This window comes from Stigmatopora argus, chromosome 3 (genome assembly GCF_051989625.1).
Source record: "Stigmatopora argus isolate UIUO_Sarg chromosome 3, RoL_Sarg_1.0, whole genome shotgun sequence".
NCBI classification, from domain to species: Eukaryota; Metazoa; Chordata; class Actinopteri; order Syngnathiformes; family Syngnathidae; genus Stigmatopora; species Stigmatopora argus.
The window spans coordinates 16,052,024-16,074,107 of NC_135389.1; the positions used below are offsets into that span (position 1 = coordinate 16,052,024).

The window sequence follows — 22,084 nt, forward strand, 5'->3', positions numbered from 1 at the left end:
GTTATTGTTGGTTGGGATAGACTTCTGAAGATAAGCAGTATGAATAATGAATAAATAAAATATTCTTTACATCAATCAGTCCACATTTGCTAAGGCTTTTGTTAAACATCATTCAAAATCAATCAACACCACATTGTTTTCTTAAGAGAAGCTGGTACTTTTCCCATTTTAACCTGTAAACGATCTCTCGGTTGCTAACCTGCAACTCTGGCGTTTAAGCATATGGGAGTGTGTAAAGGCTAAATTTAGCATTAGAATGGGGCTGGAAAGAAGCAGGTCCACTCATTGGAATGGAGTTCGTTAGATGTCCCCATCATCTGCTCTTTTGCTCGCCGTGCTTCAGCAGCCTCCGTTTCCACTACTGCCGCTAACCAGAAAGAGCTGCACGATGAATGACCACATTAATTGCCTGTGATAGCTCAGAGATCTGCCAGTATGCATGGGAGGGGAACATTGCATGGCTCGTGTCTGTGCCTACGCCTGTGTCTGCACGTAACCCAATTGACGGGTATGTCGTCTCTATCCTCCCACTGCCCTCTAACCCTAATTGAAACCCATAATGCAACAACGGCTCTTAACCCCACTTAGTCTGGACACATGTACGCGTCTGTTGTCCTGCACACTTCTCTCCCGGGCCCCCCGTTAGGAAACCGCAAGTCTCGCTCGGCCCTCTCGAATTGCTGCAGCTGTCAGAGAAGGCCCAAAGGACTCTGGCTTCCTTCCTCAGTTTACCAAAGAGACACTCTTCTCTGGCCTTTCTGCTCTCTTACTGCACACGTTTTTGTGTTTAGTTCCTTCCTTCCAGTAAAGGGGGACAGGGCTAATCTCTGAAGTGGTCGAGCTATCAAATAGATAAACATCGCAAGGGACTTGAGCATGCAAGTTGCTTAGAGAGTTGATGTAGACATAAAATCACAGAGGGTTTCTCAGTCTGCCATCTTTTTCCTACTCTAATCCACACAAATGGTATACATTTAGATGCTTTTTCCATTTTTAACAGCAATCATCCTCATTTGAGACGCAGGTGTGTTGGTCTAACCCTGCTGTTTTGGGGTGACTGGAGAACAGGACATGATTCCAAGGCATCCACCTTCCTTTAACCTGGGGTCAGAAGAGCCATAATGCTTCCCGTCAACTCAACAGAGACTGCAAAGGTTTCACCATTCTAAATATTTGTAGAAATTTAAGGAATTCAACAAAGCCCAATCTGTGTAAAACACTTGAAGCGCTGGTGTGAGGCACATGACAGTTTTTAAGTTTTCACTAGGAGGCTGGTGGTTTGTTTTTGTGGCCGCGCAGCCAAACTGGCACAGCGAAGACCTTAGTAGGAGATGACATCGTACTTGGCCATCCAAAGAACATATTGAATATCTTTGTGTTATGGAAGAATGTAGGTGATCTAACCAAGAGCAACAGCCGTGGAGCCATATGCACAGTGTGACACGGGAGAGAAATCATTAGCATGTTTGGCTTTTTAGCCAATTTCTGGTTTGTAATTGGAGGTTATTCTGTTATGCAGCAGCATCACATCAGCAGTAGCTTTTTGAGCACATGCTAAAGAAATAAGGTTCATACTAAGCCTGCTTTTGATATTGCTTAATCACGTCTTGTTCCAAGAAAAATAACTAGGGTGGAAATTACGATATACAGGCTGACTAGGTGGGGTGTTCCTTTGAGGCCGATTCTGACAGCAGTGCAGGTTTCAGTGGCTCTCATGCCAGTGTAGATCTATCATTTTACCCAATTCCTATTCAAATGCCTGCGGTTTACCCTGAAGAGACATGCCAAAACAGGAATATGGCATTTGAGATGAAATAAGAAACCAGAGGGTTATTGCAGAGCCATGCCTGACATGATAACTCGCTTGGTTCAGGATGCTTCTATGTGAAGGACTCACCCATGAATTCCACTTGATGGCTTTTTGAAGCAATAGACACTTTTTATTTTGAGTGGCAAAGTCCGGTTCAGCTCGCAGTGGTATGGTCTTGAATAGTAAACCATGATTTGGTATATCGGCTGACAGAATAGCTGTCGGTACATCTAGTTTTGTCAACTTTGTCAGCGATATGAAACCATACCGTGGTGGATTGTTGTTATGACTTGTTATGACAAGGATATGATTCTTGATCTCATGCATACAGTAGATTAATGGAAAACCGTTTTCACTGTGACTGTTTTTACTAGACGAATGTGTGATTGTTACGCTAAAGAGTTTAACAGTAAGAATGATTACTTTGAATTCACAAGCATTTGGTTGCTTTGCAACATGTGGAATTAAGTGTGATTATTTTGACTACACGCCTCTGTGACTGATGTAATGAAATTTGACTCTGCCTCGGCCAATTTTCATCACTTATTCAGTTCTCTTGTCTCTCATCCTAATATACCGGGAAAGAGCCTCCCTGTTTTGTGAAATCACAGGTATGATAAAGCCTAACTGAACTACATAGCTATCATACAGTTATTGCACCACAAAATATGGAAGTAACGGAAACGGTGTTAATATAATTTGGAAGTAGTAACTAACTAGATTGTGGAAAACCTTACATCCTTACATTGAAAACTCCATCAGCCAATGAAGGAGTGTTCAATGTAAGGATGATCAGTTTGAAAAATATGCATTATTATGTTGTATGTAACCATAAACTTGCTAGTAAAAGCTGGTAAAAATATATATAGGATAATCAGTATGAATAGTGTGTCTTGCATTCTAACTAGTCGAGATGGAGAAATGATTTGGTAACAAGACTGCAATACAATATATTTACTCCCAAGAGACAGTCCATCAAGAGGCTAAGACCTAGACAGGCAGAGAAAATAATGACACTTGCTTTTGAGTCAGTGATGGGGAAACAAAGGGCCTTCCTCCAAGAAATTCTCTCAGCGTGGGTCAGACAGTGAAGAGAAGCAAGCCCTCTACCCTCCATTCACGCACACTGTGCTAGACAAAAGCCCGGACAGCAAAAAAATGTCTGCACACACAGTTTCAGAACAGCACCTACTTTTACCAAGCAAATGTGATGGCAATAAGTGAATAATAGCAAAACTGTGACAAAAAGTAATACAGTGCCTCATCTATGCATATAATCCATCCATTGTCTTCGCCACTTTCTCATTACTGGTCCATTTCCTCTTCTCACTCTTAGACAGAAACAGAAATCTTCAAATTTTAAAAAATTCAGTAGGGAAACCAGTCAAACTAATAAAACGTATCTAACCCAGAAGAAGAAAAGGGAAATAAGTATCCTGTCGTTCGTCAGTGTTCAATTTTCCGCCGTGGTTTGTGCTACCTAGTCTACTAAAATATCCCATAACCCACACTTTTGTTGACAAAATTACTGTAACCTTTTTCCTGATTGTCACCACTTGACCGCACTCAAAGTATTCTCTCAAATAATACTACTAAAAATAGTCCCCTTACCGGCAGTTGAAGCGACTAAAATAGGATACATCGAAGCTCAGCAGTATATACACTTTATTGTATACAATACTCTTGGGAGCGATCTTGAACAAAAAAAAACAGCAAGTAATGAGGACAGTAGTTAACAGAGAAAAGACTGCCTCAATGTGCAATGAAAAGCATTGGATCCAATAACAGAGAGCCATTACGACGTGGCCATCGATTCAGAGGTAATGGCAGGAATAATAACTTCCCCATATTAAACTCGACACCAACGTGTCAATATTGTACAGGAGAAACCTAATGGCTCTGCCAATGTAATCATAGTTTTATGGTCAATTAAAGAAATAATGAGCTGTGGTCTTGCTTTTGCTGTTTTTAAAGGACTTGGAATGGAAAACCAAGTGTCCAATGTCATTCAGAAGTGTATGATATCACCGGCAGTCAAAAATAACAGTTGTTTGTACTAATGGTTTTTCCTAAAATTTATTTTTTTCATTATTCTAAATCATGAGACAATGGATAGTAAAACATGCTATTTTGACGTAACATTTTTTTTTATATGATGCTATAAAAAAAGCCGAGTTGAAGGAAACTCATACACGATTTTGTATTTAATTGTGCATTTTAGGGAGTGTGCAAATTAAGAATTTCATTGTACTGTTTAACAGCTAAGTTTACTGGTTATATCCTCAATCTTGATTTGTGACTGTTCACAAATGTGTAATTGATATTTGGTCTCCTATACAAGAATGCTAAGCATAGAATAAGCCATATTTAATAGGGTTTTAAAACAATAGAATGAAAACGATGATACATACCATGGAACGTGGGTTTCAATGCGATTCAAAACCAATATTCTTAAGAGCAGAAGTAGTCAATATGTTTTGGTTAAATTTGGGAATATTAATCCTGCAGGGCGAAATTTAACATTTGTTGGTGTAGACATTATTTCCGTGAGTATGAATTAGTGCCCGGAAGTAAAAACTGGTTAAAATGAATAAATAAACAAACTATCCTAAGTTACTGCAGTTTTCCAGACTGTGTTTGAAAACACCCTCTACTGATGCACTTGACAAGAGTTGGAAGGAGGATGGCAGGCGATTAAATGGAAAATGCAGTGAAGTCTGGAAGTGTTTTAATAAGCTGGAAACTATTTCCAACAGGCTTTACAGAGGCGATGCTGACCGGAGACAAAAGGCTTCATTGTCAAGTCCCGCAGTGTACTGCTCGTCACCCTATCAATTTCACCCCAAAAAACACAAGGAGCAGGCAACAGACCCAAAAGTGTCCCCCACCCCGCATCTTCTACACGTCCCTTTTAGTATTCGTGTCACTCATCCCGGCATGTCTGCACAGACAGATGCAGGCTCACTTACCGCAAAAGATAGACAGCGCACAACTTCCTCTGTTGAGTCATAAAAAGGGAACGCCGCCAAGCCTCCCGCAGGGGCCCGCTGCCAATGTCCTGATTAAATCTATACAACCTGATAACCCCAATGTGGGCCAGTCACAGGCTAAGAATTTACAACTGTAAAGCTACCTTGAATTACAGGAATGGGCGTTTCTGTGGCTGACCAAAAGGTATATGAAAAAGATCAACAGGTGCATTGCACACATTGCACAACAATCTAATAAAGTTAAATCTAGCAAAAACTTAGATCTGTTGTTTTATTAAGACATAGTATAGCGCCCCCTCCCTTTGTTTTTAAACAGTTCGTAAAGTGTGTGTTTCTTTGCATTATAAACATTTTAGAAAAATTATAGAACAGGAGTTTGTAGTTTGCATGTTTTCCCCCATACTGGCTTCTTGTGCCCTGCAATTGGCTGCAAACAAATTTAGGGTGTACCCCGCCCACTGCACACTGTTGGCTGGGATAAGCTCTAGCACGCCGTGCAACCTTTGTGAGGATAGGCGGCTTGGAAATGTGGGGGTCATTTAGCAATGAAGAATCATCAATTGTGTGTCATCTAGATTTGTTTTGACTCGTAAAAACGTAACAAGTATTTTTGTAATCTCCTTTCCTTCCAGTCATCATAGAGTACACAGTTCATAAATCAACATGATCAAACTGAAACACATGGCTGCTTATGTGCTGCTTTTTATGACAACAGCGGGGGCAAACGGAACTTCCAGACAGGCTTACAGACCAAATGTGGATGTGTCTGTCTCCATGGCAACAGCCCCGTGTGCTTCTAGACAGCTCAGGTGGGGGTGATGCTGGGGTGTGTGTTTATGTGTCAAGATGTGAGCTGATGTTTACACATGGACTGTTTAAAAAGTGGAGTGTAGTCTTGTGGCATGTTTTCTATTTATACCTGTCTTGTTGTATCTAACTATGTTCATCTATCCTCTATCATCAAATCAGCCATCTTTGTTTACTTGGCTGTGTATCTATGCATTCACATCCCACAACTATTCTTTATCCTTGACTTCAAGCGAGAGCTCGTCCTCAGCTCTCTAAGACTAACGTAACGTGCCTGGCAACTGACAATCACAACCGAAGGCTCTTTCAAGTCATTAAATCAGCAGCCAGAAAAGTGTAAAAACTTTAAAAGCATTCCAGGTCTGCTAAATGTACTTTATACTTCCCAAGCCCCCTTTTCCGGCTGCAGGGGGCAGCTGCCTTTTCTTTTATGACGTCCTTGTGGACTCCAGACGCACGCAATGCCAATTATACCAGCTCTCCTGGGAGCGGCCCCAGAATATAGCATGCCTAATAGCTCTTCTTTTACGTGCCAGCCATGTTACAGCCCAAGGTGCCAGGTTCAGAGGCCCTGTACTATTTCATTTGTGAAAAGACCTATTTTTGTTTTCACAAAATAAACCCAAAAGAATAGAGTTGAGTTTTTTTAAGCCTTAAGAAAAGAGTTTGACAAATGAAATGAGTTTGACAATGGAAAAAAAGGCTCTGAGCTCTGGATGAGAAAATAGCAGTTAATTTCAGGGACTTTTTTTTTTAAACAGGAGCATTGACACCACGATCCCACACACAGTGGGCGGAAGAAAGGTGGAAGATAATACCATGTCTTACACAGGGATCCAGATGGAATGCAAAAACAACGTACTTTCACAAGCAAGCGCATGCCTTGTCCGGAAGAACCGAGTCACCTTTTACAGTGTAAACAAAAGACAAGAGTAGTTTCCCTGGAACATTTCTCATTCTTGTAATAAACTAAACTCTTCTGTATAGTGGAGGAAAAAGCAGCCAAGTGATTTTGCCTTTATGAGACTTCCTCTGCTGTAAAAACAAATAACAAAAACAAAGCATCCCTTTGAGCATTTGTCAACATTCCTGCTTTAATCTAGCTACCTTCTAGTGGGTCATAAAATCCAAAATGACAATGGGGATGTTTGTATGCGAGGCGTTGGTCTGTTCGACATCCGTCAGTGTATCAGCAGCTGGGAGACATAAAGGAGCCAACTAATGCAACGGTCCTAAGAAAATAAACTCAAGTATTCTCTAACCAGGTGTGATGAGGTTTGTATCCAGGTGGAAGAGTCCAGCATATGCTATACCGTACAGTAGTGTTCCACTTTGAATCAGTGTTCAATGGTCACAATCATTTTGGTGGTGTTTCATAACAGAATACGGACAATTTCAAATTCAGAGTATGTTGCTCTTTAATAATGAAGTGTTTGTATTTAAAAAAAAAAGCTAAATCAACAATCATTCAATTTTTTTCCTTATTTTTTTACATCTGAACAAATGTTTTAAAGAATTGTTTTTTAATTATCCATTTATTTTATTGCTAATCTTAAAATAGAGTGTTACACCTTTGAACATAATCATATTTTAATAATAAATTATGCAGCTGGTATCAAGTAAGGCAGCCAAATGGCCCCTACGACAGACTTTGGGCGCCTGTCCCTATGACATTGACTACAATGTAGCACTTTTAATAGATTAGATTAGATTAATCTTTATTCATCCTGTATTTGGGAAATTCAGTCTGTAGCAATAGCAAGCACAGACACAGGAAAAGACAATGTAGACCTAGATAAAACCTAGATAAAACTGGAACCACACACAGGAAGCATATGTATCCTGTGAGTGAAAATCCAATTTAAGAAGAACGAATGAGAATGGCAGTAGCTCCCAGGTGACTCAAACTTTTCCTTCCTTAAAAACGGCCATGCCGCTACAGAAGTAGGGGATGGTTGGACCTCTAGAGACCTCTATATTTATCTGACACAGTAACAAGGCACTGTCAGACTGCGGCATGGTGCAGTACAGCTGCAAAAGTTCCCACCGTGCAAACATCACCGCAACTCTCATCCCCTATTTGGACCTGGGGATGGATGACGGACGGGCAGAATGTCATCACTCTGTGACTCACGGCTTTAACGGAAAAGAACAAAGCCTGCCTCATCAGGGGCGCTTCACAAAACACACAAGTTGGGAGCTGACGCCTCCCACCTCAAATTCCCCCAGCTAGCCTCCCAAATCCCACAAAGGAACAACTGGCTATGTCTGTTGTGCTTGTTTTCCACGGGCTTACTGAGGCGGCTGGCCAAGGAGCTGAAGCCTGTGCCAAAAGAGCTGGGGAGGCCACCACCTGTCCCCATGAGCCCGCATGCGGACAACTGCGCAGGACCCCCGGGGATCCCTCCCAAGGAGACAAAAGAGAAATACGAAGGTGAAGGTCATTTTTGAATAGTAACAGTATAGGCTACTTTATAGATTGTTTTCCAGCTCACAGTATTCTCAACAGATCGAGCTCAAGAGCCATTCCTTATCATTCACACATCTTCTCTATGGCTGTAAACAACTCTTCGATATGACCATGAGTTCCCCCAATGCCAGACAGCGTTGACATAGGTTAAAAATAGTACAAGTGTAAGATTTTAAGGTTGAAAGTGAAAGGTTAAGGTAAGCTACAGCTTGATAAGGTTGGAGGGAAGTGACTTACTCTTCTCACTGATGCGGATCATATCAGTGAGCTTGCACTCAAGAGAAGGGAAGAAAGAAAATACGTACGTAACATGTAACTCAAGATGAAGTTTGATAATAAATACTGGACAAACAACTCTTAGAGTCACATTAATTCACTTTGAATAGTGCTAATTCCAGGCAAGGCTTGTGTTCAAAATTTGCATCAAATTAGAATTTCGGAAAATTCCCAATATATTAAATAGTGACACCATTGTTCAAAAAGCTTGTTTTCGGCCATAGTTTACAAGGTTTCTTCTGACACCGTCGATAATTAGAGCATGCCAAAAGAAACAACAAACTGAGTCTCCAAAGCCACTCAAACCACAGGAGGGACGAGTATGGCAAAACGGCTCGTTGGATGAGTGCCAATTTTGAAGAGTTCAAAAGAGTGACATGTTGGCAAATTTTACTTGGTTTCATTTTTTTTTAAATGACCTGCCTTCAATTACAAGTGTAATGGGCTTAGGATATTTAGTATCACGTGAATTGGAACTCACTTGTTGCATTTGGTGAAGCTGATATGCCACTGGCAAGTTGGTCCAGCCATGAGTGGGTCACTGTTACAAGAATGCTTAGGAGTGGGGGGTGCGGACATATAAAGCCCTGCCTCCTGCTACCCCCACCACTTGCACTTCCTGCCATTTAAAAAGCAAGACTGAGGGGAGAACTACCACAGGGCCAAGGACCCCCACAGCTCCGTGTGAGGAAGTTATGCGATTCAAGCAGATTTATGAATGAGTGGTGAAAGCAAAAGGATGAGTCACGGCCTCAGCGCTGTGCAATCAGACGGCACCGCAGCTACCCGATGCCAATGACGGGCAAAACCTTTGGGGTTTCACAAACACAGAATTGTAGGTGACAAATTCTGAGCTCTCTAAATGTATGGTTAAGGTCAAGTTAAGACATGTAAAAGAAAACTGCCAAAAAAGCCAGAGAACCTTTGACTGAACATATTTATGGGGCATAAAAAGCAAGCCGCGTCACTGCGAGAGAAAGCTTGCTGTTCACATTTAGAAACATTTTACAACTATGTCATCAAATTTAAATCTATCCAGTAATCAAGCCGAAAAGGAATCCAATAGAAACCAAAACACTGTTCCACCAAGTGCTTTGGTGCTCGAATTTTCAGCATTCCACAACCCTCATTTCTATAGCCTGCATTTGTGGTGGTGTTGGTTCCCCAGCGTGTCTCCTTAGACAAACGACAAACGCTTGATGTGGCCTCTATTGCAATGAACAGGCCTAATGATTACGTTATCTCCCCAAGTGTGTGCCCTCATTTCCACTTTAATTTTTTACACGGTAAATGGCAATATTAGACTACAAAATAGTACTGTACGATGCCATGGTATATAACGATGGAAGCTATTGGAGGAATCTAATAGCCATAGATATGACCTGTCCATGTCAATTTTGAGAATTAAACCAATCGGTTTGTATGAATACCCAAACTTAAATATACTAGTGGTTGGTGCAAACATGGCTTAAGTTAACATATTAAAAGTTATTGATAATATGACAAGAGATCTTTTACTCTGAGAAAGTTGTTTTTAGCTTCTCGGTAGTGTGTTGTGAAGTGTACCAATTCTGACTGAAGCCATTATAAACAAACCCAGTCAGGTAAGGATTACAGAAGAACATGTGCATCCCATGTTATATAAGTTACCACCATGAGTCAATTGTGGAGGGTACCAAAGTTAAAGGAGTTGATCCTGCGTGTCCACAGGAGTCCTCGCTCAGAAAAGATGACGGATCCGATTAGTCAGATGTCTGTCAGGTGGATGACGGATAGAGCGGAGGATCTTTGGCATTAATACTGGCAGGCTGCCCACATTGCCGACTTAATGGAGCGGATTGCAAACAGTGGCTGTGTGGGCAATGAGGCGTGGATTTTCAATTGCATTTTTTCTAGAAAGTACAATTCCTTTAGAGAATTGTGTGGAGTGCCTGGACAGGCTCCGCATTTACATCAAGACTTTCTTTTTTTTGTTCTATTAGTATTGCTCCTTTTCCACAGGGAAACAATCGGCATATCCCTCTCCTACCAAAAAATGGCCTTAAGATCTGTATTCCCTCACAATTCAAAGAGTACGAATCCTATTTGAAGGACTGAATAAGTCTCTTTCCATCCATGCGTGAACACAAAAATCCCAACACCTCAAATATCACTAAACCTTTACAACAGGCATGAAGGGAGCACAGGGAGAATAATTTATGTGGAAGCTCATAAATCCATCAAGTATTCTCTTCAGATTCCTTTCAAACTCATTCCAAAAATATTTGGATTGAATTATTCCCCTTGGGAAGCTATAGTAACAACACCTACAAAATCAAGATTATTCAATACACAATTATTAGTAAAATTAAATCCTGTCTGTAGCTAAAAACCATTAGTGTAATGTTTTTTGGTAAAAGATGGTCTTTATATCCGGCATACACAAAACACATCTACAAGTCAAGTTCAAAACCATTATTTAAATTCTTATTTTCTGGATCTTGAGCTGCCTTCTTTTTTAAATGAGCTCCCCTGTACGAAAGGGTGTGAAGAGGCTTTTTGCCATGAGAAGTGGGGGCTGTCTAATTAAGGATGCTCTTCTGACAATGTGGCTTTGGGCTCATTTACTAGCCTGTCTGAGGCAAACAGAGGACCTAAGGGCGCTTTAAAGCAGGCCAGACAAGTTTTAGTCACGGGGACCACCCCCCAATACGACGCAATCTCATGGTATCCCCCAACTCCAAACTCAAACGGAACAGTGTGTCATGTCAGCGGATGCAGGGCCTATGCAAACAAGCCAGTTGGCCAGGGCCACAGTGATGAGAGGAAGCCTCGGACGAGAGATAGCTGACAGGCAGAGATGTTAACAGTACCTGATAAGCGGCGTGGAGGAGACAAGTAAGGGGGGGAATAAAGCAGGAAGCAGCAGAGAAGCAACTGACAAGGACAATCACACAGTAGGGAGGGAAGTCAGTGCTTTTCGCCAGACTGTATTTTCACTCCACCCAATCAATCTCGTTTAAACATAAAAAAAGAAACTGCGAGAGGGATTTTGAACCAACATTATTCAGGGAAATCTAGTCAGATATCTAACAGTAAATAAAATAGTTTTCTCCAGTTGTCTTACTTAACCCGCAAAACTTATGATTGTCTCTGTGTATATTTTGGTTGTATTTTTCCCCCTGATTTTTTAATGGTAGGTAGACTTATTTAAACCCCGTCAACATTTTCATGAAATGTATTCTTTGACATCCGCAACTTCTTCACAGAGGGAGGCTTTTACAAGAGCAAAAGGACAATTGGAGAAGCATGGATTTATTGCAAAGCTATTTTTACTCCTTCAAGTGCTACGCTTATTATCAAACTCCTACTCTTGACATTTGTCTGGCATTTACCCCCTTGGAGCCTCTTTTAACACGGCTTGTCAGTCACAGCCTCTCCAAGCATCACTCCCACTTATGTCCACTGCCCCGGTAAAGCATTAACCCGCCTTGTTGTGTCCACCATCATTGTGCAAAGTGTCATGCTGTCTGGGTGAGTGGACAAACATATGGCAAGCAGACTTACGCCGTCGCCCCGTGAAGGAAATGCGGAAGGCCCGGGGGCTACGGTGGTGTGCAAGGCAGACAACAGGCCTCCTTCCTCATAGAGTGTAATTAAAGAGAAGAGTGGGCTGTATTGACGGGGAAAACCGCCGCATGCCCTTGAAGGAACATCTGCACTGTAGAAAAATACGCCAATTATGTCCGTGTGTGAGTGCGTGTGTGAATGTGCGTAAAGAAAAAAGCCACTACATGAAGACTTTACAACATCTGCCACAAGGAATCTTCATCTGCACCTCCTCTACATTTGTGACATTAAATTTCCCTTCACAGTGGCATTATCTTGGAATATTTATTCTTTTGTCATGTTTCCAAAAAATAAAAAAGTTTGTCTGAAAATTACAACTTTTTAAATCAACTTAATACAGGCCTGGAGCCCAATATCACAGCTCTTTCGCCGCTGCAGTCTATCCTACGACTGCTTATTTTCCCACAGTGTCTCCCCCAAGTCTTTATCTGCGGCCTTGAGACTTCAAGGCCCCACTAGATGAATGTATTCAGCCTGACCTCGGCCTGAGCCTCCCAGAGCTCCTTCAAAACATCCTCCCGCGTGAGGGATCCACAGAGGCTTTCACAGTATATAACTGGACAGACATGCCTCCTGCACACAAGAAACCAATGGGACTCCAAGGTCACATCTACTCAATCACGCCAATAACTACATAGTATCAATTTGTACCAACAGAAGGCCTTGAACAACATATTTTCCACCAAAGTAAATATTTTAATTCTTTTGTCGAAGTTTTATGGATCGAAGCAAACAGTAGGGGTGCCCGTGTCAGCCGATAATGTTCAGAAGTCAACTGTAAGCACAATGAGTGGACTAAGGACGTGGAAGTAAAGACATTAGCTGGAGCAAAAACAAACAAGTCCATGTTGATTTTTTAGGAAATCCACTTTAAATATAAGTTATACTGTAGATAAAAGCTCATCAAAATCTTCTGTGATGTATACGTCTATAGGAATGATTCATGGGGACAATAATAGTTTATATTTAAAGGCTTTAAAACTAGACAGAAGGAGCACTGACAAAAAACTATTGTTTTTCCACTATGTGGTGCAAAGATGATATACTATGCATGTGACTCTTCCCATAAACTTGAATAATCATCGGTGACCCTGACCTCTGGAACATTAAAAGACAATGCTTCTAACAGCTCTGGCTTGGCCAAAGGAAGCAATCCGGGGAAGAGAACCGCAAGGAGTCTAATTCAACATTAACCACAATTAAATCATTGTTTTGATGGGTGAACAATGGTTTTACTTCAACTCCACCCTCCATCCACATAACATGCTAAATCGGAAAAGAAGAAAAGGAAAAATAATCTTTAGAGTGTCACATTGTCTCGAAAACACTGTGGCATGGGGGGCCCAGGGACTCTTCATTGAGAAGCGGTACAATCTAAAACAAGCGATGACCAGTTTTCGATTAACACCAAAATCGCAAGGTAAAGACTTATAAGTGCTTAAATTGTGACTGTAATTACGCATGGCTGTCCAATTGTGTAAAATGGTGTGAGTAGATGATTTCTAGATTTCCAAGAAAGCAGGGTGATCTGTTTTTATGCCCAAATTCACAGACAAAATCTTTCCATTCCAGTGTATGCCCCTCTAAAAAAAGTTGGTCTACATCAATTTGTATAAATCATGAATATAACACAAACTTTAGTCCTTTAATATACTAATTCCAAACCTACCCTTATACTTACCCATTTAAAGTATCTTCGAGCATGTATGATATCAAATACAACAAAAACTGTGCAAACATTTACAACAAATGACAGACTTTTCGATTCCCAAAAATGTAATTAGTTGAATTTGTGAATCGGTGGGGGTTCTCCTTTAAGTTACAGGAGCCTCCTCTGAGCACAAGACCCAAGCACTGGAGTGGAGTTAAAACAGGGATGACCCTCCTTCAATATGCCCCCTTTCATAAATTATAAGGAAGGGAAAAAAGTTCTCAAGACAAATATTTAACTGACAAGGTCCAGACAGGTAAACTAGTGGATTACTTGGCAGAGCAGGCGAGGCCTCTCTAATACCTGAGGCTCTATACCACTGCACTCCATAAATAGCTGCATCCAAAGGAACGGAAAGTGTCTACAATAAACAGAGTGCAGATGTTTGCACTGGCGAAGTAAGGACGGAAATGAAGGGAAAACACCATGTGGCTAAGAGGGATTTCTTCACTGCTGATCACAAGAACAAAAAGCTGCCAAACACTTACCTTTCTGGCATTGATTGGAGGTCCAGCATCGGTACTCCTGTTTGTTATTAAAGGTAGTCTGTTGACACAGCGGATTGTCCTCCATGATGCCCGGGCACACGTTATCGCACTCCTTGGTCTTCTTGTTCCCACTCACAACGTTATTAAACTCGGCGTCCATGATGAGAGACCAGTCCACCGAGTCCAAGTAGCACAGCTCGGGGTTCTTCTCAATCCGAATGGCCCCGCGGGTGATGTTCCTAAGGTTGTACAGGCCGATGTCCTTCAGGCTGGTCATCTCGTAGATCACCAGGGCATAGTTGTAGAAGAGGTTGCGCCCCCGGATGACGCTAAGGTTGGGAAACAGCATACTCAAGCTTTCTAGGCCCGGTAAGCGGAAGAGTAGGAGGTAGTCTGTGATGACAGTCAGCTTTGGGAAGCTCAGCGAGCGAAACACCTCCTGGTTCTTGGTCTTGCTATTGTTGGTCTTGATCAGCAGGATCTGCAGGTAGCCTTCCACCACCGTGCAGTTCTCTAGACGCTTAAACTGGCTGATGTCATTCCGGATGTCAATGCTGGGACCGCAGACTGCAGGAAACACAATAAAAAGGATTAATACGTAGTAGTACGTCGATTCATGACGATGGAGCTCACCGAGCGTTATTTCAAATGAAAGGTAGTAGTGACTGGATGGACTGTGAGGTATAGTGCTGAACAGCCAGTTACCATGCTGCCTAAACTACTCTAGTCATCACTAAGATGTCATGTTGATGACTTTAGAAATGTTAGAAGAAGAAAAAATGAATACAAATGTTTTTATTAAAGGTGGTAAATATTTCTAAACACCTTCTGTTGGCCATTTGGAAATTCAAGTTGACCTGACTCACTCTTTGTCAGTTGATCTCACCGTGCCTGTAGGCAGACGCTATGACAATAAAAGAGCCATTCATTATGGATGTCGTTACTGTGCTTTTTATTGGCTCGGTCAGTTACAACAGGATTTAACGCTCAATTGTTTTCTCATAACATAATTGACTTTTAACAGAAGGGTTTTTGTGGCACAAATATAAGTAGCAGAACTCATTTTTCACAGAATGTAAAAAATATATGCCTGAGTAGACCATAATCCATCTGTACATTTTGTGTTTGAATCGTCCTTATTTAATAATTTCTATTGCACCATTAAAATTGTTTGAGTACATCATCAGGGTTTGTTTTCCATTTTTTCCTCTTAATGACTTCATAATAAAATGCATATCTCCTTTAGCCAAATTTCTAAAAACAAGATTAAAAATCAATGGGATATTTAAAAGTGATTTTACCATTTGGCACCTGGGGTTGTTTAGCCTCATGTCAAAGTTTGCCGCTCAGGAAGCAGAGACACATGAGCTCCTTGCCTAAACCTGTTATGTTCTTACACGGTCTTAACTGTTGCACTTGTGTATGTGTGTTGGTCCCAGGAGAGCGACTGGATTTCATCGTACCATCAAGTCAAAACACACAGCGTCAACGTAAACATAGTCTGTATCGGCGAGCAGATGGATCAGCCGCATTACATTACATAGCCACATAAATTGCGCCTAGAATGATGACAACATATCCATTCAATGCAAACTGACTCGGTTTTACTGGCTTCAATCAAACTTGAGGCCTCAGGCGCTATTTCTTTTGTTTCCTTTGCAGGAAGGGAGAAAGGGAGGGGGATGGAGCCTCGCATCCACAAAGGCTAATTTGTTTGTTAGTAAAGAGAAACGCTCTCTCCACTTCCTGATGAGGCCACCATTATTAGAATGGGGGGTCAGTCTAGAGTAGTTAGAGGGTCAGCATTGGGCAATTGTAGCTGACCAAAACTCTAATTACTGCAATCAGTACCTGAAGAAAAAAAGTTGTAGTAGCAAGAAAAATTGGAATTTCGAAAAAAAATAAAAATAAAGAATCTCTCAAAGCTTTACGCCAAATCCCTGAACTAGCAGACAATTAAGGATGTCCCATCTCGGTTTTTACTTCACACTGCTGAGGAAACAGCCATATCTGGATGGCGTAACGGGATCTGTCGGCTAGTGTTTATGATTGATAAACCTTGACCCCACACCCTACGCAGCCCCTCCTTCAAGCTCAAACATGACCCCCTTTTGCAATCCTGAATGCCAATCAACAGTAGGCTTAATGGCCTCCTAATCTCATTTGAAATGGGTAAACAAGGGGCTATTTTTAAACCAAATTAGTAGTATGCCTTACTGCAAGCAACACCACCAACGTCAAATATAGACACCAAATGTTTTGGTGCTGTTCATAATCAAGCCAATGAAACGGAGGATGCTGGGAAAACACATAATTGCATCTTTTGCCAGGCACGCAGTTGTAAAGTGTAGCAAGATTGGGAGGAACATTCTTTTCTCATGCTAGGATGAGTTCAAGGACAGTCTTTGGTTTTCATCACATACATCTCACGACAGCAGCAATGCTGTCAAAGTGCAAACCTGGAGCAACAAACTAATAATTATGCTAAATTATTTTATATTTCTTAATATAACAATCGAACGAACAAAGTGGAAAATTGTACGCTTTGTAAAAATAAATAGAAAAACATGTATAAGAAACAATGTAATTTAAAATGTAGGACGAAAAACAGAAGCAATTAGTAAGAATAATTTTGTAAAGTAAGGAGAAAAAAACCCTAAACTATGAGAAATTAAGTGGTTAAATAAAAATGAGAGGAATTAGTGTTAAGGAAAAAGTAAATGAAAGTAATAACCATAATTTATTCACAAGTGATTAACAAAGTAGTTACGGTGCAACGTATTTACCGCCTGGATGTTTCTGTGGAAGTATCACACATTAGGCTTAATTCGCACATTCTTGTGATTTCCTCTGTCTTACTGTCGCAGACAATCTAACCCCAAAAGCAATGTGTAGAGATTGACCTGAGACGTTCTTGTAGGCGGGACGCATTGACACCGCAGCTGCAAACGGTGTCATTTCTGGGTTACGACAAAATGAAGTTGTATGGGCATGAAAAATTGCATCATGATGTAATGAGTCCTGACAAATAAATCACTAACTTCTGGAAGGCAAGGACTACGATGTGGCCAATGATGAAATTCATATTTACACCCTGTATTAGTGGTTGCTGCGATGTGTGCGTGTTACAAAAGAATGCCAAAAGTGTTTTGAAATAAGTGCCAAATCTGATTATAGGGATTATTGCATGTACCGCGTCACCATTTGATTGTTTTGCACATATAATAACGCATCTGAAAAAAGGAGGCGGCCTTGACTCTGAATGTCATGGGGGAGTAGTTCAGCTGGCTGTAATCTTTGGAATACTGGAGGTCATCTGACTGCCGGTCTGTTGGACCATTTCCCCTAAGCGGACCTCGCATTATGCACTAGGTGGGGGGGCTGGCACGGGGGGCCCCCGCACGAACCATACCACAACCAGAAACAGTAACACGACACCTGCAGGCACATCAAACATCTTCCATCTGTCGGGAAGGCTTGTGCCCCTGAGAAATATTTCAACATCGTGCTTGATCACTACTTCATACAGAGTTAAAGTTCCTTCACTGTACAAGACAGTTTATGTATGAGATAGCCTGACACAAACTGGAAAACTGTGCGTTGGTCTAACAACTCTAGATTTTTCCAAAAATTATTTTAGCGAATCATCTCGTCTTCTGGGCCAAAGAAAGGTTAAACCCAAATATCATCTGAAAGTCTAAATTAAATGAAAATTCTAACCAATATTATTTTAAATTCAGAATGAAACTGCCACTTGGAAAGAGATTCTTTGCAGCAATTTTAGACAACGGGACAATAACAATTGAATAATTATGGAGTCTTGGGATTTTTTTTAATTGTGGAAAATAACATCAGCTCATCTCCCACAATGCACTTTTGTCCATTGAATTGGGTGGCAGCGAAGACTCACCAAACCCAAGAGAGGAGGAAGCTTCACTTGATATCAAGGGTTTAATTAAGCATAGAAAAGCTCAGCTGGCTTCACGGTAGAGCATCGTTTAGCGTTAACCGAGTCGCCGCGGTTGTTTCACACTACAGAATGGTCGCAAGGGAAATTTGAAAATGCACACGTAGGACGCAACAATCATTAGCGCAAAAAAATACTCTCAAACTATTAAAATTGTTCAATATTACTTCAAAAGATCAGGGGTTAGACATGTTTGTCATCACAGTTATTGACGCTAACAGAATCATTTGAAGTAAGGATGGATGACACAACTATCAATGTCAATCTTGTGATCACAAACAATAATTCTATTTTTTCCTAAGCAATGTATCCCTTGATAGCCATTGGAATGGGGTCCAGTAGGGAGACCTCACTGAACCGGACAAGAGGACGTCTGTACTCCAATGACCCCGCAGTGCTATTGGTCATCAGATAATAAGGACTAAAAAGTGTGAACAGCAGAAGCCAATTAAAAGGCTTCACGTACACATTCAGGTCTTGGAATCAACAAAAAGAAGCCTGTTTTACAGCGTGGATATTTTTACACATGCTTTCCCATCAGAGGCTCCCTATTGCTGCATTCTTGGGAGCGTGGAAAGTTAACTGCGGTTGAAATTGAAAGGGCAATTAAATTATCAGGGAATGTGCACATGAATCAAAAGAGCAAAATGAGGAAATAAAAGGAATAAATGCAGCAATTAAAATGTTTTGCCAGCCGAATATATTTTCCACAAACAAAAAGAAGAAAACAATAAGCAATAATAATAATAATCTTAGCACTCTGCTATATTATGCACCAGGGGCAAGATATTTGATAAACAATTTTGGACCACGTTGAAAATCTGAAATATACAACATTAAGTAATGACAAATAAACAGCAATTATTTATTAATATTATTGCATATTGTGTTGCCGAAACTCAACAGCAATGGCAAAGGATGGAGGTCATCAAAGTGGAGACTATGGAGTACAATACTTCATTTTCATGTGGCCAGAGAAAATCCACACAAGCCCAGGGAGAACATGCAAATTCCACACAGTCTGGATCGACCTGGGATCAAACCCTCGACCCTAGAACTGTGAGGTTGACACGCTAACCACTCATCTGCCGCCGGGCCAACTCTGGGATTGTAATCAATTTCATAAATATAGTTTTGACCCAAAAGGAAATGCACTACACTACTGGGAATATGGTTTAAAAAATGTCAATTTAGATAACATAAACGTTATCTGATGTTAATAAAAGACTTTAGCGTGTTAGGATAATCTAGCATGACAAATGAGAGGAAAGCAGATGTGTCTATGAACGCAGCAAAATGGCCACATGGTCCAGCCTGGTAGTAGTAACCTTCAGCACTACAATGCAGTCATCTTCGGCATTTTCAAATACAGGCAAAGTGAAACGTGTCCTATACGTGAGTATTTCCAATAGATATCCTCAAAATAACCCTAATTAGGATACTAGTTTATAAATCGACACAAGGTTAGTAGATTGCCAGCGACCTTGCGCACGGTGAAGCACAATTTTGCCACGATTGCGCGTGGTTGTGAACGCACCATATGGTCAGCCAGTTCTCACTTGATGAAACGTCACATTTTTATCTTATAACAATACAGTCATACTGCCACTACTAATATTAACATTGAATGTACGTAATTAAATGCATAACATGGCATACCAAAGACGTTTCCTTAAATTAAATAAATAGCTAGTGTTTACTCACATCAAATAAAATGGGGAAAAACACACTTACTCTCGCCATATGAGGTCCATACGCACATGGTGGAAAGGGTCGTCAACACAGCCCAGAACAAGCCTGTGCTTTTGCCCATTAGTAGTTTGTCAGCTCTCATGTTCCTTGATTCATTAAATAAGGAAAGTAAAACCTGAAAAAAATAAACAAAAAAATCCCAGAGGATGCTGATACAGGATAAAGCTCCGGAACGAGCGTGTTTGTATAGGTTTGTAGAAATATGAACGGCAAATGGATGGGTTGACTCTAATGAGATTTTAGATTTGTTTAAGATGTTAAAATCAGGAGTACTAAAATGTAGAAAAAGTGGTATTATTTCCCCCAAAGTGCACACTGACTGCTATAGAAGCAGGAATGCGATGATGATGATAATCCCCATCTTCAGTCTCCATGTCTTCTTCTTCAATAACAACAACAACGGGCCTCGGAATTGGCTTGTAGCTACAAAATATCAGTAGAAAAATCCAACCCTCCCCTTAAACATCCTCAGCATCCGTAAGCGTAAAAGCCTCTCGCGTGGAACATTGGGGGAAAAACACCCAAGAAGAAAAAGGCTGGCGGCTGCGTGGTGGTTGCCGGGGTCCCCCCCCCCCCCACCCCCTAAAAAAATGAATGATAAGCCTGGCTGCTGGGTGTTTTCACCGGCAAACCAAGCGATCTGCACCGGCGTTGGTGCCCGTCGTGGAGGTTGAAGGGTGGGTTCCGGGAAAATGTGCCACGCAACAGCAGAATGGAGCTGAACGCGTGCCTCCTTTGGCGTCTTCTTCCACGATCGACGTTTTTTTCCGCTTGGTTCGTCGTGGAGAGAAAGGCGAAAACAAGTCCACGTTGCAGCTGCTATGATCCCACGGCAAGTGTGTGCGAGTGGCTTCTCCGTGGAATCTCTGCTGTAAACAAGAGTCGGCTTCCCTGTCGCACGAACGCACGCACAAACACGCGCACACGCTACGGATGAGGTGGTTGGGTGGAAAAACTGTAGTGGATTTGAGAGGGATCCCTGAGAGGCATTCCAATTGCTTTGACGTCAGATAAACCAGAACGGTGCGGAAAGCTCGTTTGGGAATTTATTCAACATCCAACAACCTTGTTTTCTTTATTCATTTAAAAAAAACCTTATTATACTATTATTTACTTTTTGCCCGGGGATCAAATCTGATTTGGGATTTAACTCTGCATGATTATACTAAAGCATTGCAGTATATTGATTTGGGGTCAAGACTGACCCATTTTCAAGTTTGGGAATGTAAAAAGTACCATTGATTTATTTTTGCATAGCCAAACTTGAAAATGGGTCAATGTTGACAAAAACATAATAAAGGATTTAAAAAAACAAATAACGCAGGTTCCTCAAAACTGCTATAAAAGAGATACCATATGATTAAAAATCAAAGCTTCATTCGCCGCAGTTTGTGCATCTTGTGAAGCTAATCTAGTACAGACTCTTTTTCCGCTCGTGTGTTGCCCTCTACTGTTCAATCAAAGACAATACAGTTGCATGTGCTGAATATCCAAGAGTAGAAATTGTTTACAAAAATGACCACAAACATATACAATCTAAATAAAATCATTCAAAAACATGATAACAATTGGAATTTAAAAAATATCTTAATGTATGCCTGTATAAAAATTCATGCTAAAGAAAAAGGCTCCTGTTTTAATATGCCCTACATTGAGATTGGCAAAGCAGAACAGATGCAGAGTCACAGTGCAATAGTTTAGGTTCATAGCAAGCTGCCAGAAAACAAGGATAGTCCTCCTGTTATTAAAAGGCCAAAACAGTTCCAGCCAAGATCACCAGCAGTACACTAATCTGGATCACCCACTGCAATAGGCCCACTGTACAGTGCATGTTTGTGTGTGGACGGACTACACACAGCATATTCTGTAGCGATAGTACAATGCTTCAATGCAGATGATGTAAACACCTGATCAAGTTATAGGCTGTTTGTATATAAGAACTACCTCATGTTTAATTCTCGTACATACCTGTATTTCTGCCATCTTTCAAAACAGGGGTGTGCACACTTCCAAAAAAAGGCTTCAGTGAGTGCAGCTTTTTGTTTTAACTCCATGGTGGGCAACCTATAATCCACAATGGTTCACAGTGTTTGCAAATTTTCATTCCAGCCCACCGAGAGGAAACATTTTCACCAATCAGCTGTCCTACAAATGCAATTAGTGGATTGCAGTCAAGTGCTTCTTGTTTCAGCTGAAACCCCATT

General features: G+C 41.0%; 1 protein-coding gene across 2 annotated transcripts in view; it reads right to left on the reverse strand.

Annotated features, from left to right (window-relative positions):
- The window catches only part of igf1ra (insulin-like growth factor 1a receptor), a 56,903-nt gene extending 34,926 nt beyond the window's left edge, over positions 1–21,977 (reverse strand). The window contains exons 1-2 of one of the 2 annotated variants that reach the window (XM_077595552.1): positions 21,849–21,977; positions 14,162–14,728 (exon numbers count right to left, since the gene is read on the reverse strand). In XM_077595552.1, coding sequence (XP_077451678.1) covers positions 14,162–14,510 — 349 coding nt within the window. In that variant the 5' untranslated portion in view covers positions 14,511–14,728; positions 21,849–21,977. Of the gene's footprint in view, positions 1–14,161; positions 14,729–19,862; positions 20,796–21,848 lie in introns of those variants that run through there. The other variant, XM_077595551.1, reaches the window with a different exon arrangement.
- Positions 21,978–22,084: the final 107 nt, after the last annotated feature.